This window comes from Setaria italica, chromosome III, assembly GCF_000263155.2.
Source record: "Setaria italica strain Yugu1 chromosome III, Setaria_italica_v2.0, whole genome shotgun sequence".
Classification (NCBI taxonomy): Eukaryota; Viridiplantae; Streptophyta; class Magnoliopsida; order Poales; family Poaceae; genus Setaria; species Setaria italica.
Genome location: NC_028452.1, coordinates 7,723,293 through 7,740,622, shown reverse-complemented (window position 1 = coordinate 7,740,622; position 17,330 = coordinate 7,723,293). Strand labels below are relative to the sequence as shown.

Below are 17,330 nucleotides of genomic sequence, written 5' to 3'. Positions count from 1 at the left end.
TTAATTACTCTTCCTGGCTGCTGAACAATAAATTAACATAAAATTGTTCTCCTCGATCATGTCCCACAATCTTAGTGACCAGTGTTGGTTTTGGCTCCCAACTCTACGGTAGTCGAGTCAACAATGCATCCGGATCCTACTGGATTATACATTCTGAGGAGGGATGCAAGCTATAATATTTTGGGTCATTAGGTTGAGCCAAAAACTTGGTAAAATAAACTAAAATTACATTCCATGTAATTAATTTAGGAGGATAAATAAATGAACTAAAGTGTTACTTATTTAGAAGAGAAACTTTACAACCTACTTGCAACCTAATTCTCGGTCTTAATCGTATGGAGGCATGCGAATTTACATCCCACTACAACTTTTCTGTTAGTACTAGATGCTTTTTCTTGAGATGATTAATAATTTAATATAACACATATATTTGTATGAAACAAAGACAACGAAGAGGACTTTGTAATGAGTTGGGCCACTGATAATTCAAGTTTCAAGGGAGGAGGAAACTGCAACCGCTTGGGCTATTGGGCCAGCCAATTCCATCCAAGGAAACCGTGTGGTGCCCGAGGACGAGGAGGAGACCGACCGAGCCGTAAGAAGAGAGGGAGAGGAAGCTTCCACACAACTAACTAGATAACCGCCTGAGAACAAGACGGAAATTTCCCCTCCCTCGGTCGATTTCAACGTTCCTTGATAGGATCGACCCCAACCCCGCGTCGCCCAGCAATCGCAATCCCACAATCCCCAACCCCCTTCGACTCACCTTTTTTTTCGAACAATCCCGTCGACTCGCTTGGATTCCACCGGATTCGATGAAGAAGATCTTCGGCGCCAAGAAGAACAAGGACCCGCCGCCCACCATCCAGGACGCAACCGACCGAGTACGTAATCAAATCCCCTCCTTAATTGCGTTCTTTGTTTCTCCTTCGTTAGGCAGGGCTAATCTGTAGTCTTGCTCCGCCCAACCAGATCACCAAGCGCGGGGACACCGTCGATGAGAAGATCAAGAAGCTCGATGCCGAGCTCGCGCGCTACAAGGAGCAGATCAAGAAGACGCGCCCGGGTCCCGCGCAGGAGGCCGTCAAGGCACGCGCCATGAGGGTCCTCAAGCAGCGCAGGATGTGAGAAACTCAAATCTCTTTCTCTTGCCCCCGCCGGTCCATTAATTACTTTTACTTTTTATAGACAAACCAATCCGGCAATTACTTCGCTCATGCCAAATTGATAGTACTCTGACCTAGCCTCACGTCAGCCTACCTACAATGCTGTTTGCGTATAATCTTTATTAGTTAACTGCTTGGGATTATGCCGAATTAACATTATGACTTTCCACCATGTGTTCACTGCTGCATTGCGTTCAATACACATAGTACCTGCGATATCTTACTAGATCCATACATACATTAGGGGTCCTATTTACAAATATAACATCATACAAATTGGCCACCCAAATTGTGCTTTGGAGGTGGTTGGTCATCCAAAGTGAGGAGCAAGAATTTCTTGTAGGCAGTGCGAAAATGGAATTGCTATTCTACCTCCAGAAATATGTCGAGACTCTTTTAGTCTTTAATTGACTTTTAGTCTTCACAAATTTTGGAGAATATTTGTTGCATCCATTCGCCAATTATCTTATAGTTCCTACTTCCTACCCTCACCCTCTGTATGTTGCTTTCCTTACAGGTACGAAGGACAGCGTGATATGCTGTACAACCAAACATACAACCTTGACCAAGTTGCTTTTGCATCAGAGGGACTTAAAGATGCTCAACAAACTGTATAACTCTTGATGCTAAGAACCTTGATTTGTGTTGGTAGCTTCCATCTAGATTCCTGGACTAACATCCAAGTGTTTTTCACTGAACAGATGACTGCAATGAAGGCTGCCAACAAAGAGCTGAAAGGAATGATGAAAACTGTGAAGCTCGAAGATATAGATGTAAGTAGCATTCTTCCATCTTACCGGGTTCCTCATGCTTCCAATATTAACACCTTATGCACATATTCACTTTGTTGCTTATATTCCTATTTGCTTTTGCATCTGAATATGTACTCTTCTGTAATCTACAGAGCATGCAAGATGAGATGATGGATCTTATGGACGTTAGCAATGAAATACAAGAAACTCTTGGTAGAAGCTACAATGTCCCTGATGACATCGATGAGGAAGAACTTATGGGGGGTAAGGCTCATATTGGCAGTTTGATTTTTCTTAGATAATTTGCAAGGCTGTGTAGATTTACAAACTGCATACCTTGCTGGAAAGGTGGAAGAAAATGTTAACTCTCTGTCTGCCATTCTCATAATTGTTTCTTGAACAATGCAGAACTTGATGCTCTGGAAGCTGACATGGACTTTGAATCAGAGTCAGTCCCATCTTACCTTCAACCAGATCAAGAATCTGAACTCAACTTACCTGCTGCACCAACTGGCCATGCAGCAGCCCCACCACACCAGCAGCAGGTAGTGAAAATTGTGCGATTGATCTTAGATTTTTGCATACTTGGATATTGGTGTTGCTTTTCCATGCTCGCCATAGTAATTATTTGGTTTTCTTTAACTTGTCATGTGCACTAACCACTAATTAGTGAGAAACTGTATATTTAGTTGGTTCACGCAATCATGGGTCCAGAAAATTGAGCACACTATACTTTATCCAATGAACAACAGATAAGAAAATGTGACGAGCATATAGAAGATGTCATATTGTTGGCTAGGAGAAAATGGGCACCTGAATTGCATTTGAAGGTTACCAACTTACATAGGAAGGGAGCATGGGAACAACTACAGGTGTATCTGATCCGCTGTGTTTGGAACACCTATTTCTGTTGTAGATGCATGCAACTCAATTTAGATGCCTGAAATAACTACCCAGACATCTAGATACTGAACTGGCATCTGGGTCTCCAGTGGTGCACCATTCAAGCTGGCGCCTAGTTTGGTTGCCTGCAGCGGCATAAAGTGTCTCCATGGTGGACCTGTACTTACGGTTTGCTTGTTTTTCTTTTTTGATTTGATGCAGGAGGATGAACTGGGATTGCCTACGGTGCCGCAAGCATCCATTCGTACATAGTCACGGATCTTGAACAGGATGGAATGATATTCACAGTTGAATGCAACCTTTTTTTCCCTTATGTACCACTATGATTTGTGGATGGTGTAAATTTGATTGAATTGAATTGGCCGGGACATGATACGTAGTAGCATCTTCGTGTACTGGTCCTGACGTTGATTTTGAGCAACGGATAATGAATGATAAGGAGGGCCGTGCTGTGTCCTTCATGTATGTACATACATAGTTAAATACATTGTTCTGCTCTTCATGCTCTGTTGTTGGACCGAGTTTTGGAAAGGTTCGATGGTCACGGTACGCTTTTAAGCAATGTTATAATTTGAGAAGAGAGGTGGCATTTTGAAATTACTCGTTTGTTGGACCTGCCCTTCAGATTGATCCATTTGGTGGTAAGTAGATGATTGCAGCTTGCTTGGGCAGGAGAGGATTGAGCTGAGGCGCTGACCTAAGCTCTACGTGACAGACAGCAAGAGAGGCAACGATCAAGTCACCAGGCACCAGCAACTGACCAACTCCCTGCAAGTCCAGTTGACCTTACTATCAACATCTCACGTCCAATGTCAGTAATACATAGCAAACATATCAGGATTCAGGAATTAGTCATCCCATAAAGCAATATAAAAAGTAAACAAAAGCTATGAGTGCTGGTTCAGAGTATTATAACATCTACTCTTGTTAAAGACAGGCAGCTCAGATTTCACCTGAGATGTTCAACTACAAAAGGGCCAAAATCAACGACATTTTAGTACTCGCTACTTCATCACACTAGCGCATTGAGGTAACTCAAAATTTGTGAAGATTCTTGGATGCAAACCAATTGCTGTCAAATATCTATTCAGCGCTTCCTTGCTTCCTTTTGCAGCACTCGATTTTGAAAGGCTGGTGACCAGGTACACAAACATACCAACAAAGGAAACAACTGACACCAGCGACCCGTATTTTCCAACAAGTCTCTGCAAACCAACAGTGTGAAATAGCCCATGAGTTTGTGGTACTTTGGTGCAATATTAAGGTGATCGAAAATAGAGGATAACCATAATACCTTAGCCTGAAAGGTCCAGATGCAAATGGCACAAGTCCAGAAAGTTGAGTGACAGCACCAAAGGTACAGGAATTAAACATCTGAATCAGAGAAAGATTCTGTATAGAAGTAAACTGAGTACTGTAATACGCGTTACTAACCGATTCAAACTTCCGCTGTGGGGGTGTCTCAGCAAGGATGTCAAGTGGGAAGATGGGCGTCGAATAGGCCTCCTTCAGAACAGAAAACAAGTTAGTTAACTCGAGGGACAGAAAATCACCACAAGAACACAGTTCACAATGTCTTTAGGCATAGTAAGAAGTAATTAGCTATTTGGCCCATTGGATAGCCCCTTGCTGATCTATGAAATGACAGGATAACACTGCAGTCCTAAAGCAAAAGCACCATTTACTCGTTGTGTGCTGATTACCAGTCAGCAGTCAGCACTGATGTATTAATTGTTTGAAATGGCAAGTTTTATTAAGTTCAGTAACCAAATCGTACTAATATCTGATTTACCATAACCAATTCTCTTAGTATTCATCTAGGTGCTCTAGTTAAATATGAAACAACTATTATTCACAGATATCATATGCATAAAAAAACTAACTACGTAAAAGAAACACACCTGAAGTGCGTCGTTTGTGAGAACACGGTACTTAATAATCGCAGGAGAACCCTGAAACCTGCCCTGTACTTTTGTCTCCAGAACAAAGTTGTGGGAAGCAGTGGCACCGCTGGAAAAACAAAAGCTTAAGTGGCAAGGAAAAATGTAGGCATGGCAATGGCAGCAAAATGCATTAGGAACCAATTACTCACGGATCAAGCTTTTCGACTATCTTTGAGGTGCTTCCAGAGACAATCTCAAATGCTTCCCGTGGCCAAGAACCATCATTCAGGCTAACATCATACGCAGTCCTGCAAAATTATAATTTAAATAAATCAGTAGTGACACCAATGCAGAATATCGTGATGAATTGCTTGGTTCTCCTGCTGAAATAACAAAAGGGAGAGAACGATGCAAATGTCGCTCTGTGATTCAGTAGCCAAGGTGAATGTTTCGATGCAATTTTGGCTCCAGATTCCAGTACGGTAAGAAAAACAGTAGACCGATACCAAAGTACATGTTCAGCTAGTGTATACTAGATTAGGACAGTAACATAGCATCCATACCGCTAATGAAATGGATAGCATTTCACAAGTGAAGACCCTCTAGAAAAAACATAGCTACTCTCCAAGTACACGTTTAATTTATTTGAAGTGAGAATTTAGTTGCACTTTCACTCAGACACAATTTAAACTACAGGCGTCGATAACTCAGTACAAGAGTGGTGGGTGTTTGCTGGATTCTCCAAGCTGTAAACTTGTAGCCATGTTCATGATCAACAATGCCCCCTAATCAGTCGAAATTAACACAGAATCTGCACTCCAAACAATGTGGTCAACTGCAGGTGCTACAATACCTATACTATTGGAGATGCCGTCAAGGGAGTCTTTTCTTTTAAGAAGCAATCTAGAATTAACTCTTAAAGAGTAAAGTTCACGAGCAGTCCTTAAACTTACGCGGTTGTGTCATTCCGGTCCCTATACTCTTGAAATGCACTTTTGTATTCCTAAACTCTGTTTGGGTCTCACCATGGTCCAATCGGGTTCCCATGCTGTGCGCCTCATGCCAACATGGAGTCGACGTGGAAAGGGCGAGCATCATCTCTTAGTCCTCGCCAGCGAGCGGAGGAGGAAGAGCGGCAGGTGGCAATCTCGCGAGCTGGGGAGAGCGGCGGTGCTGTAGGCCGCGCCATCTTCGTGGTTGTGGCAACTTGGCATGCCGCATGCATGACGAGCTCATGGTCGCCTGCCTCGGCTTCTCCGTCCTCTACGTCGAGCTACTCCCCGGTCCTGTCACTACATGTGCCCATATCAAGCTGCCGCCGTCGCGCGTGCGAAGGAGGTGCCATGGCCAGAGCCGCATTGACAGAGACGGCGAGGCCGAGGAGGCAGGGATGGAGACGACCATGGACGCTGCGAAGGTGAGGCACTGGCTTAAGCATAAGATCGAGCACCTGGCGTGCGTTGTCCATGCGCCACCAAAGCCACGACTAACAACTTGTTGAGCACAACGGGAGAAACAACATGCGTATGGGCGCAAATGGCAGAAGACGCCAATGCGCGGCTCGCGGTCTTCATCAACTCGCGCGCTCGCACCACTGCCCGGCGATGATGCCGTCGGCACCATGCTCTTCATGGCCATCTTCAACCCCGTTATCCGTGATGTTTATTAGAGTCACTCGTCGAGGTCCTTATGTTCATCACATACGAGACGGCCGCTTCCAAGGCTGAGGACAAGAACTGGGACGCTGAACAGCAGCAGCCGTACGTGCTGAATCTCAACGTGGAGGTACCTCAGCGTCGAGCTGACAGTGTTGTCCCAAACGGTGTCGACGCCGGCATTGGTGCTGCTGCTATCGAGCCGGACTTCATGCGCGGCATCGGCCTGAAGTCTGGTCTCTAGTGTGCATGTGGACCCTATGGACGGTCCAGCCATGTCACCACGCCACGTCCACGTGTGGGTGCGGGTCCAGACCCATTTGGACCACCTTTGAGACCTAAAACTTAGTTTAGGACATAAAAATGCATTTTCAGAGTATAGGAATCGGGATGACACAAGCTTGCGCAAGTTTAAGGATGAAATATCCAGTTCAATGAAGTGGTAGTTGCTAAGTGCTGACACGGTGTTAACACCGGTAGCCAATGTTAATCGTTAGATAACAAATCGAGGCGTCCTTGTTGGCCTTGCATGCTTCCAGGGAACCTGTGAGAGAGATCTGGCAAAAGGAGACGAGGACTGACGCGGCGCCCTGGTTGTAGAGGCCGAGGGTGATGACGAGGCGCTTGACGCCGGGGCCGGGGCGGGAGAGAGCCACCTTCTTGCATGCCACCACGAACGGCGCATCCCCTACGGCAGCGGCTGCAGTGGTGGCGAGCACGGCGACGACAAGGAGGACGAGGAGAGATCGCCGCGTCGTCGCCATGGGATGGGGTGGAAGGTTTGGAGTCTCTAACCCTAGGACCTGTGCAAACAGCTGCTCACCCTGGTGACTCACTGATGACCGTAAATGCTGACTCGGAATTGGAGTGTTGGCCTAGCCAACATTTTTCTTCCTTTTTCACAAATAAAACTTTGTTAACTTTGCCTAGCAAAAATTTAGAAAAAGTATTATATTAAATAGAAAGGGTGATGAGTTACAATTTTTATACGACTCTATTAACATCTGCTAATTTATATAAACTTTAAATATTGATTTTCAAAACTAAATAATTATAATATGATCGGAGTACTTGAAAAATCATGAACTAAGAACAAAAAAAATGAACTTGAAAGTTTAATTCTTAGTTGAAAATGAAAATCTGAATTATACCATCCAAGGAAACTCTATTTTCCTAAAATGAACCGTGTGATCTCCTCATCGACATGCCCTCCCTTCCAAACTTGCCGGTGACAACTGACAATTGAAGCTCTAGCCCCATTCCTATCCTAACTAACCTATCTCTAACAGTAGAAGAAAATGTCGAATTTTAAAAAAAGAGAAACGTTAAAATGGTAATTTTGGACCCTACATAATGTCTCAAATGTTGCCAACACTACTCACGGGATAGCAAAAGAAATTGCAAGGTTGTGCCGTTACCAGCAAAAAAGTCTGCCGAACTGGCCGTGGAGTGGTGTGCGCATTCAGGTGTTACCTAAGGACCTCGACGTAATTTTCACCATAATATCTGGGGGCTCATCTGTAAAGAGAATTTTGCGTATCACTTTGTTATCTACTCTATCCCCCGGCGGAGTGGAGTCTCCATTCTCCAGCAACCATCTCCTTCCCCTCTCCAACCCCCTCAATGGCGGCGGCTGCTACTTCCTTCGCCTCCCTCGTAAGCTCCCAGCTTCTCCTCCTTATCTCTACGCCACCTCTTCCAAGCTCTCAATCCCTGGACCCTCTTTTGTTGTTTTCAGGCCATCTCGCGACCTGCGACGGCGGCTGCGGCATCCGGGCAGCGGGCCCTCCTCGCCTCCAAGGCCTCCTCGCCGCCCCTGTCCCTCCGCGCTGCCCGCCTCCCCTCACAGGCCGTCTCCTTCTCCGGGGGCCTCGCGCCTTCCCCTTCCCACAGCCGCGCGCGCTTCGTCACATCCGCCAGCGCTGAACCCAAGGTGCCATCTTTACCGCTGCTGATTTCCTCCTTTTCTTAAAAAAAAACTATACCTGGTAACGTATGGCTACTGGGCCTGCGGTAAAGTTTGCATCTCTCAAGTGGTGTCCCCATTGTACCAGGGAGATTATCGTTTAAGGAAGCTAAACTGCAATCCTGGCCATTTGTTTTATTAGATTTTATTTGTCTTTATTAGTTTCATAATCATGGGATAGAAGTGCAAATTGAAGTTCATCATTGATGATTTAGGTGTCTTGTTCACTCTGATAAATTGATTGAATCTAATAGTTGTATGCATGATTACCACTCTAGCCATTACTTGCACGAAGAAGCAGATGTGCTACTGTATTAGTTGACACGGTGGGCTAGCCTTGTTTAGTTGCCTGATTTTGGGTTTCCAAAATCACTGTGCTAGCACTGTAGCACACTGTAGCGTTTCGTTTGTATTTGTGAATTATTGTCCAAATATTGACTAGGCTCAAAAGATTTGTCTCGCAAAGTACAACAAAACAACAAAACTGTGCAATTAGTTTTTGATTTCGTCTACATTTAGTACTCCATGCATGTACCGCAAATTTGATGTGATGGGGAATCTTCTTTTTGCATAGTGTCAAAGTTGGGAGTTTGGGGGGAACTAAACAGGGTAGCTTTGCGGTCACATTTGGTTCATGTGTACCTATTCTGCTGTCTCAGTTTGTAAGGCGCAATAGGATGGATTGGATGTATTTCATGGTACTGATTTGGTTCTTCCGCCCTCTGCAGGAAGCAGATATTCAGTCCAAAGTCACAAACAAGGTCTACTTTGACATAAGCATTGGGAATCCTGTGGGGAAGAATGTTGGGAGGATTGTCATCGGCTTGTTTGGGGATGATGTTCCCCAAACAGCAGAGAACTTCCGTGCTCTTTGCACTGGTATGAGGGATAACTGGACTACCTTCTTGTCATGCAATCTTCTCCATTTCGAATATTGTCTTGCCCAGAAGAGAAACATAACAAGGTTTTCTGTTTGCAGGAGAGAAAGGGTTTGGATACAAGGGATCTAGTTTCCACCGTGTCATCAAGGACTTCATGATTCAGGGGGGAGATTTTGACAAGGGCAATGTATGTGTTCACCTACTATCTCACTAAACTCTGGTTTGCACTTGGATATTTATGCTATCATGCACATTCAGTTTAGAGAAATTAAAGAAGATTTTCATGCTGCTGTGCTGATGTGTTCTATCAAAAGATTGAATGGTTCTTTTTACTTATTTTTAATTCTGCAAATGCACTTGTTTAATCTTGTTGATTGACACTGCTAAATATTTTCTTACTTTGTGGTTGTTCAGAGTACTTTATGCCAGACATTTAGTTGGTGAATAGAAAGAGGAGTTGTCCTACACAAGTTTCTAGATAATCTGCTAGCTTCATGTTATACAGCAACCTTTGTAATGCTGCTAAAATATTGTCATAGTACATTAAGTCCATTATCCTACATGCATTTTCATTTTTTTAATGAGTGATCTCTTAATTCATGAAATTATAAGTGATTGTCACCAAATTCCCGTTGTCCATACTGATGCACACAATTTCCAAGTTTACTTTATGTGGCCTTAACTGGCAGTTACACAGTATAAGGTTGGGCCACCCAATTCTTTGTGTGCAGCCTCACATATTGGTTTTTAGACACTGCACAAAAGCAATAATTTTGTGTTTGAACAGTTGAACCTAGAGAAACTAAATTGGAAGATGAAGCTTTCAACTATTCACATGTGATTGAATATAAGCTACATTTGCAGGGTACTGGTGGGAAAAGCATATACGGGCGCACCTTCAAAGATGAGAACTTCAAATGTATGCTCTTCATCTGAAATGGTCTTGATATGGTATGTGTTTTTTAGTCGCCTGCTAAAACTTATGGCATGCTGTTCTCATGTTTTAGTGGTTCACACTGGACCTGGAGTGGTCAGTATGGCTAACGCTGGACCAAACACCAACGGCAGCCAGTTTTTCATCTGCACTGTCAAGGTAAATCTTGTGCATACCAGAGAAATGACTTTTGTTTTTGCCGCTTCTGCTACTTTGTCGATTTACTTATGTACTAGTGCCAAAGATAACCCGGAACTGGTACGACTGGTGCCTTGGATGCAGACACCTTGGTTGGATGGGAGGCATGTCGTGTTTGGCCAGGTTCTTGAAGGCATGGACATCGTAAGGCTGATCGAGTCGTCGGAGACTGACAGAGGTGACCGTCCGAAGAAGAAAGTAGTCATCAGTGAGTGCGGGGAGCTTCCAGTGGTCTAAGCTTTACTTGTCTTACCTCGGATGGAAGTCGGCGTTTCCCCCACTTGGGTTGACTTGAGAATATCATGATACTGTGAACTTATCGTGCTATCTCCCACAAGTTATAGAGTTTATTTCGAGTTAAAGCTAAGGTCACAAATCTGAGGCATACTGTTGCTTTTTGGCTGGAATAAATGTGCTAGTTTTCCTTGCCCTGTTGTAGGGAAATGCTTTTGTTCACGAATGTTACCGTGTAGCCTTGTATGTTCTGATGCTTCAGTGTATGCTTGATGGTAAATCGATGTTCCGTTGTTGCACACGTTGCCGTTTCGTGCAAATGCTGCTGACCATCCAAAGCAATATTTTCTCCTGGGTCCTTGCAAAGTTGGCATTGTCAGGATAGGTCAATCTCCGATTCTGTTCATATACACCGAGAGGATGTCATTCTTGTGCCGTGTGTATGGTACTGGTTGTCTTCCCCAGACAATCTATTTTTACAAACTCATGAAACTACTCTACAATGTTATAGGTGCAAAGTGATGAAGTCATGTAAAGCTGCGCTCTTGGGAGTTATCTAATGAACTGGGACGATATTATAGACTAGTTTCGATCCAACAAGGCAGTAAGCACTACAGGAAGCTTACATGAATCGGTGAGTCATGTTGATCTGTCTTTATAGCCGGTTCTGCTTTGCCTCATATGTGTATGTGAGCAGGATATGTAGAGGACAATAATCTTGGGCGTGCAAAGTGAATCGACGCTACTTTGAAGCCAATAACAAGCTATGGATTTATCTCAACAACATCCACAACACTACAAAGTTAGCTTCACAAGCGTATGAAAACCCTGAACAAATCCTTGACATGTAAAGCGAATCCATGCAACATATGTGTGCTGTAAAGGAGCTTGGATGATGTGGATACCCAAATCCAAGTAACAAGACATGTCTGCATTTGCACGTAATGCAAATGCAATGCAACACTCCAAAATCATCAGTTGCAGAATCAAATAAAGCAAATGCTGGAGAACGCAAGCCATGGATGGATCGGATCGATCACAGGCAGCCGGCTATAAATTGCCCTCACATATGCAAAGCACTCATGATCTATCATCAGATCCATCGTCGTCCCTGTTTCATCGATCCATATACTCCATTAATACTTGGGCAGCAGGGAAAGCAGCATGAAGATGTTCGTGGTGCTCGCTGTCCTTGCTCTCGCAGCCGCCGCCTCCTCTGCGCAGCAGGTCAGCTGGGACTGGCTGCAGTCGGGCATGTACGGCGCCGGCGGGGTGTACCACTGCGCCGAGCTCCTGCGTCAGCCGCAGTGCAGCCCGGCGGCGGCGCCGTACTACCTCCGGCGGGAGCAGACGATGTGGCAGCCGAGCGCCGTCTGCCAGCCGCTCCGGCAGCGGTGCTGCCAGCAGCTGAGCCTGATGGACCCGATGTCCCGGTGCCAGGCCATGTGCGGCGTGGCGCAGTCCGTCGCGCAGCAGCTGCAAGGCGGTGCCGGCACCGGCGCCGGCGCCGGCGCCTTGTACGATCCGCCGCCGCCGCCGGCGCTGATGCGGCAGTGGCAGCAGCTCCTGCCGGCAGCCCAGGCGCCCATGGCGGTGGCGCAGGCCGCGCAGAGCCTGCCCGCCATGTGCGGCCTCTACCCGTTGCCCGGCTACTGCACCACCCCCTGCGCGCTTTCGGCTGCCGTTAATCCTCCCTACTACTATTGATGTGGAAATCGCGCTATTTAGTGTTTATGATTATGTAATAAGACATTAATCCTCCCTTTCGTTGTTGACTGTCTTTTTCCCCCCTTTTGAATTCCAAAAACAAATCAAAATGCGCTGCTCCTGCTTTACCAACAACCACACTTAGCCTAGCGTGCAATGGCCCACGGCGGATGTCCACCACCAACAAGAAGGTTCATTCCCGTTCCAGTCGTCGGGCGATGCATCTACCTGTAACGTCACAGTCATATATCGCAAGAAAAAGCTATATTGCTGGTTACCTCTCCATGATCACACAATTCTCTGTAAAGCGAGCCAGCCATAGACGCCGGGCCTGACGTCGTCTATCTGCCGCGAGAGAGAGAGGGAAGGGGTAAGCTGGTTGGAGAAGGCCAGAGCAGAATTATTGAAGAGGAGGAGGAAGAAGATGCAGGACTGGGCGCCGGTGTTCATCTCGTTGGTGCTCTTCATCCTGCTGTCGCCGGGGCTCATCTTCCAGATGCCCGCCAAGTCGCGCCTCTTCGCCCTGGGCAACTTCCAGACCAGCGTCGCCTCCATCATCGTCCACACCATCCTCTTCTTCGCCCTGGACGCCATCTTCCTCATCGCCATCGGCGTCCAGATCCAGCTCGGCAGCTAGTTACCCAGGCATGCAAGCTACGGTATCCATCTCTGATGATCATCCGTCATCGATCGATCCATCAGATGATCGATCGAGCTAGGTGCATCGTCGTCGTTCCTCCGATGATTCGTGCGGTGTATATGTATGTATGGGCATAGATATATGCTGGCCTTTAATCAAGGTCAATTCAAATTGCTGCTTTGTTTTCAAGGTCATCTGAGATTACTCATAAGGCCTTTGTGTGCGTACAGTATGGGTATATACGTTGGTGTCGCTTTTTTTGAAAGGGCAATTGGTGATGCTGCTTTAATTTAGTCGTTCCTGGCCATTTTTTAGGTTCAGTTACTTGCTATATGTAGACTTGTATACATGTATGATCGATGTGAATGCTGTTTCAGTTAATTTTTCCTGTCCAATCTGTCAGAGTTTAGTTACATGCATGATATGCATCGCGAACCACACATATAGCTTCTTCGTCATCAGATCATCTAATGGAAATGAACCCTTGTTTATTCATCTGCGGCTATCGACGGAAGGCACGTCGCCGCCATATATGATACGGATATTTGGGGTGGAGTGGATGTGAAGACGCAAGAAGAGAGAACAAACGAGAGAACATTATGAACACAGCACAAACGTACGTGTGGCCGTCCACCCAATTCAAATTCCAATTACATTTCCAGCCATGAGTTGAGAACTACTGGAAATGGATCGCTCGTAGCGGCAGCTAGCTAGCTTTATCAATATAATCGACGCTGACAGGAGCAGCCCCTCTCCATCGCAACTTTATTTGATCCATCTCTTATGAACAGACTTCATTACATGCATTTACTGAACTGATGATCAGTGACAACTCCACGCTGTCTGTGCTCAATTTAATGTACAGCATCATTATTAGCTGGTTGACGCGAGCTAGCTAGCTCTTGTTGACCATTGAGATTTTAGAATCGATCACTGCATGCACTCCGACGATTATTTGATTTGGTTGGTTTGTTTGATTGGAATTGGACCCGTCTTACACGCTGAGAAAATAAACAGTCGTTACTCGTAAGAAACTACTTTTCTTTTTTCGATAACGAGTCGTAAGGATGAACTACTGACAGACAGCAGGGGAAGGATAGAACTGAACCAATGAATAGTGTTTGCTCAGTCTTATCTGTCTATATATCCGCTGCTGCTGCCTTTTGAGTGGCAGCAGCATAGCATGCATATTCAGGCACCAATCAATAAAATAAAACGAGTCCAAATTCAGAGAAGACCCACCCACATATTCCTGGAATCATATTATTGCATCGCCTTTTGTCTTCCATCAGCACACTATAGCTTTATCTAACTATTTTTGCCTTGACAGAAAGCGAAACGACATCAAACGCGCTCGATCGATAGATTTGGGGATTAATTATCGGTCGGGTGACCTAATATGGTGATCAGCAAAATCTTGGCCAGCTTAATTAATTAGCACGTTGGCGACCAATGGCGGTATCCAAGTGGGATTATATTATATATACTTATACATTGCAAAAGGGCTTCATGCATCTTCTGTTACTGTTGATGTATCCAAGCACCTCTTAAAGATAGAGTAGTACTGAAATTATAGTATATGGTGGTGAAATTGGAATGGAGAGAAGAGGCGCGAGGGACATGCCATTGTCATGTGGGAACGGCCACGGATAGCGAAACGCCACCGGCCACAGCCAGAGCTAGCGTCGTCGAGAGAGCGAGCACCAGGCGAAATCAAGCCACATGATCAGCTCAACCTCACCTTCCCCTGCACCCCACAACTCAAGAAGCATAGGCATAGCTCTAAGCCTCCTAACTAATAGTCTGCTGACAGCCAGCCTGAAGGCAAGCGCAGCTACTACAAGAGCCCTCATTCCATCACCTGCTAGCTAGCTGCTTCGTTCTGCAACAACGCTAGCTGCTAATACTAGCTAGTAGTGATCGATATATCCTTCGTCCATCGGGTTGGATCGTCCAACAAGTTGAAGCAAGAAAGACAAGTGAAAGCAGAGAGGCATCGTCAGCAAAAAAGAAGAAGAAGAAGCAAGCAAGCAAGCAAGCAAAGGAAGAAGAAGGAGGCGTCAGGATGTCTGACTGGGGCCCGGTGGTGATCGCGGTGGTGCTGTTCGTGCTCCTCTCGCCGGGGCTGCTGTTCCAGCTCCCCGGCCGCTGCCACTTCGTCGACTTCGGCAACCTGCAGACCAGCGCCGTGTCCATCCTCGTCCACTCCATCATCTACTTCGCGCTCATCGCCATCTTCGTCATCGTCATCGGAGTGCACATCACCACCGCCGACTAGCTGCTGCTAACCTGCCATAGCTAGCTACTTGCTGATTGACACCTCCATTCCTGCAGATACTTACTGCAGGTCACTGCTATATGTAGCTACGCAATCTTATGATTCTGTTTCTGTTATCTTCTTTTTTTCTTCTTCATTTCTTTCTTTGCATTTGCATTCATGACTCTCGCTGTCCTTAAGTATATACTCCACCCGCTGGTCTATATGTTGATTGATTTACATGTAAAATACCAGAATGTCGTGTGTGCTCCACAAAGCTTGTGCAAGGCCCCAATAAGTTTGTGAGGTGGGCATGTAAAGGTCTTGTGTTTTTCTTTTTATTTTTGCTGCACCCCTTGCAAATAAAAGGAGCGACTGTTTCTTTCTTCAGCTACCTAACTACTTGCCTTCTGCAAGTCCAAGCTTCTATAATTTCTCTTGTAACAAGGAGGATTTATAGGAGCATATAGTGAGCAACACGTTGTGTGTATGTGATCCATCCTTGGAGTGTCTTGCTCCTTCCGTGAGTTTGTGTATATTGAGATCGAACATTTCAGAATTTGTATCTATATTTTATCTCCAAAGTTACTTCCATTGTAGATATACTCTATATAGTACAAGTTAGCTAGTAGAAGTTGCGTTTTTGAGATAGAGTGAATGCCCAAAACGTCACTCTTTTACGAAGGCTATACCGTACCCAAATGTTATATGACACGAGAGTTATGAGGCCACTTGATCCATCCGTCTTATTAGTTAGGTCATGCATGCTCTCGCGCATTTGTCATAATCAACTTAATTCAATGTCCACCCAACCACAACCATCTTAGGCAGCTACTTAATTTCTCATGAATCATCTGTTTCTCCTAAAGCACTATCTCATTTAATTTACAAATATTTAATAACTTTGACTTCACTGTCAAAGTTTGACATTTAGTTGCTTTATAGATATACTCATATACACCGGTCCGTACCTGAGAAAACAGTCGTGTGTGTATGTTGTCCTTAGGTACTTTTGATGGCAAATTTATTGACACTTTTACTATTTGTGTTCTCTTTTAAATCTGGCTCATAGATACATGCTGTGTAGACGTGGCAGAGACGTAGATGATCGTCCACTACTTTTCTCCTATGACGAATCCTCAAGATGACGAGATTCTTCTTCACCACTAAACAAATATCTAGGTGATGATATGACCGAAAGCTAAATGGTAGCTTGTGTGAAGATAAGAGCAAGCCAAGACATATGGCTTTTGGAGCAGGAGCACCATCTCTTTATCTCTACCTTTCGTTTTGAGAGACGACATACGACGGGAAATGTTTGTCTCTTTCTTCATGTGCAGTACATTTCACTTTATCAATGATGATGACAAAAGGTATAAGCACGCATGATTTGTTTGCGAAATGCAATTCTTTCCTTGTCTTTCCTCTAAAGAATTCTGGAAAAAAAAATCGCCATCAGCAAGCAACAAACACAGGAGCGAATTGCTATTGCGTTTTTAGATTAAATTACACACATTGAGAGAAGAGGGGACGCCGGCATATGGCACTAGCTGCTTACAATGCATTAGTGTTCCTACTAAAGATAGCATAACAGCTCTGCACCGTCTGTTTTTTATGTGCTCGTCACCTCTATATATGATATATATAATAAAACCTTGGCAACATTGCTATATGTATACATACATATCATCGTAAACACATCACTTCTCCCGGTGATCGAGGCAGCATCTGTTTTTTTTTTCCATTCGTACCCTGTTGTCGTGCTCAAAATTACTAGTCCTGGACTACACGCTGACTTGCTCTGTAAACCAGTTGGGAAGACCAATAACTGGAAGAGAAATGCCACGAGAAAGCTACAAAGATGTATAAAAGAAACGTTGTCAATGGAGAGGGTTTACGCTTGCCAGTGCGCTAAACTTACAGTGAACTTTGACGTTCCATTAACAATATATGTTTAAAAATAATAAATCGCAAATATTTTGACCAGGAATAGGCAAACAATAAAACCGGAGCACCAAGAAGTAATTGACGTCATTGCAGTGGATGGAGAAAGGGAGGTTGAACAATAGGTGTTTGCAGTCCCAAAAATGCTGATATCATGTTCACAAGTAATCATTAGAATGCAAGAAAGAGAAAACAAGTATAGGAACCGAA

At 44.8% G+C, this 17,330-nt stretch overlaps 4 protein-coding genes across 4 annotated transcripts; 3 read left to right on the top strand and 1 right to left on the bottom strand.

Moving 5' to 3' along the window:
• The first annotated feature begins 601 nt into the window (after window positions 1-601).
• Window positions 602-3,323, top strand: LOC101768757 (vacuolar protein sorting-associated protein 60.1). Its single transcript, XM_004960883.4, has 7 exons — window positions 602-884; window positions 973-1,124; window positions 1,684-1,777; window positions 1,868-1,939; window positions 2,071-2,182; window positions 2,327-2,463; window positions 3,023-3,323. The coding sequence occupies exons 1-7, from the start codon at window positions 816-818 to the stop codon at window positions 3,071-3,073; spliced, it is 687 nt and encodes a 228-aa protein (XP_004960940.1). The 5' UTR covers window positions 602-815; the 3' UTR covers window positions 3,074-3,323.
• Window positions 3,324-3,825: 502 nt separating this feature from the next.
• On the bottom strand, window positions 3,826-7,123 carry LOC101761860. Its single transcript, XM_004963473.1, has 6 exons — window positions 6,942-7,123; window positions 4,914-5,012; window positions 4,723-4,831; window positions 4,256-4,327; window positions 4,116-4,121; window positions 3,826-4,026 (listed from the first exon to the last, which is right to left on the bottom strand). Exons 1-6 carry the CDS (start codon window positions 7,121-7,123, stop codon window positions 3,826-3,828), a joined length of 669 nt encoding a protein of 222 aa, XP_004963530.1.
• Window positions 7,124-7,864: 741 nt separating this feature from the next.
• On the top strand, window positions 7,865-10,873 carry LOC101768090 (photosynthetic NDH subunit of lumenal location 5, chloroplastic). The gene is made up of 7 exons (XM_004960881.4): window positions 7,865-8,015; window positions 8,098-8,292; window positions 9,054-9,204; window positions 9,305-9,393; window positions 10,071-10,125; window positions 10,214-10,299; window positions 10,423-10,873. The coding sequence occupies exons 1-7, from the start codon at window positions 7,983-7,985 to the stop codon at window positions 10,573-10,575; spliced, it is 762 nt and encodes a 253-aa protein (XP_004960938.1). The 5' UTR covers window positions 7,865-7,982; the 3' UTR covers window positions 10,576-10,873.
• A 798-nt stretch (window positions 10,874-11,671) lies between these two features.
• On the top strand, window positions 11,672-12,370 carry LOC101766457 (zein-beta). Its single transcript, XM_022824753.1, has one exon. The coding sequence runs from the start codon at window positions 11,737-11,739 to the stop codon at window positions 12,277-12,279; it is 543 nt and encodes a 180-aa protein (XP_022680488.1). The 5' UTR covers window positions 11,672-11,736; the 3' UTR covers window positions 12,280-12,370.
• Window positions 12,371-17,330: the final 4,960 nt, after the last annotated feature.

Excerpts from the sequence above, each read along its gene's own strand:
- LOC101768757 (XM_004960883.4), top strand. The coding sequence starts at position 816 with ATGAAGAAGATCTTCGGCGCCAAGAAGAACAAGGACCCGCCGCCCACC. Across the intron at positions 1,125-1,683 it reads GTCCTCAAGCAGCGCAGGAT|GTACGAAGGACAGCGTGATA; the intron begins GTGAGAAACTCA and ends CTTTCCTTACAG. Across the intron at positions 1,940-2,070 it reads TGAAGCTCGAAGATATAGAT|AGCATGCAAGATGAGATGAT; the intron begins GTAAGTAGCATT and ends TGTAATCTACAG.
- LOC101761860 (XM_004963473.1), bottom strand. The coding sequence starts at position 7,123 with ATGGCGACGACGCGGCGATCTCTCCTCGTCCTCCTTGTCGTCGCCGTG. Across the intron at positions 4,832-4,913 it reads ATAGTCGAAAAGCTTGATCC|CGGTGCCACTGCTTCCCACA; the intron begins GTGAGTAATTGG and ends TTGTTTTTCCAG. Across the intron at positions 4,328-4,722 it reads TCACAAACGACGCACTTCAG|GAGGCCTATTCGACGCCCAT; the intron begins GTGTGTTTCTTT and ends TCTGTTCTGAAG.
- LOC101766457 (XM_022824753.1), top strand. The coding sequence starts at position 11,737 with ATGAAGATGTTCGTGGTGCTCGCTGTCCTTGCTCTCGCAGCCGCCGCC.
- LOC101768090 (XM_004960881.4), top strand. The coding sequence starts at position 7,983 with ATGGCGGCGGCTGCTACTTCCTTCGCCTCCCTC. Across the intron at positions 8,293-9,053 it reads CCGCCAGCGCTGAACCCAAG|GAAGCAGATATTCAGTCCAA; the intron begins GTGCCATCTTTA and ends CGCCCTCTGCAG. Across the intron at positions 10,300-10,422 it reads TTTTCATCTGCACTGTCAAG|ACACCTTGGTTGGATGGGAG; the intron begins GTAAATCTTGTG and ends CCTTGGATGCAG.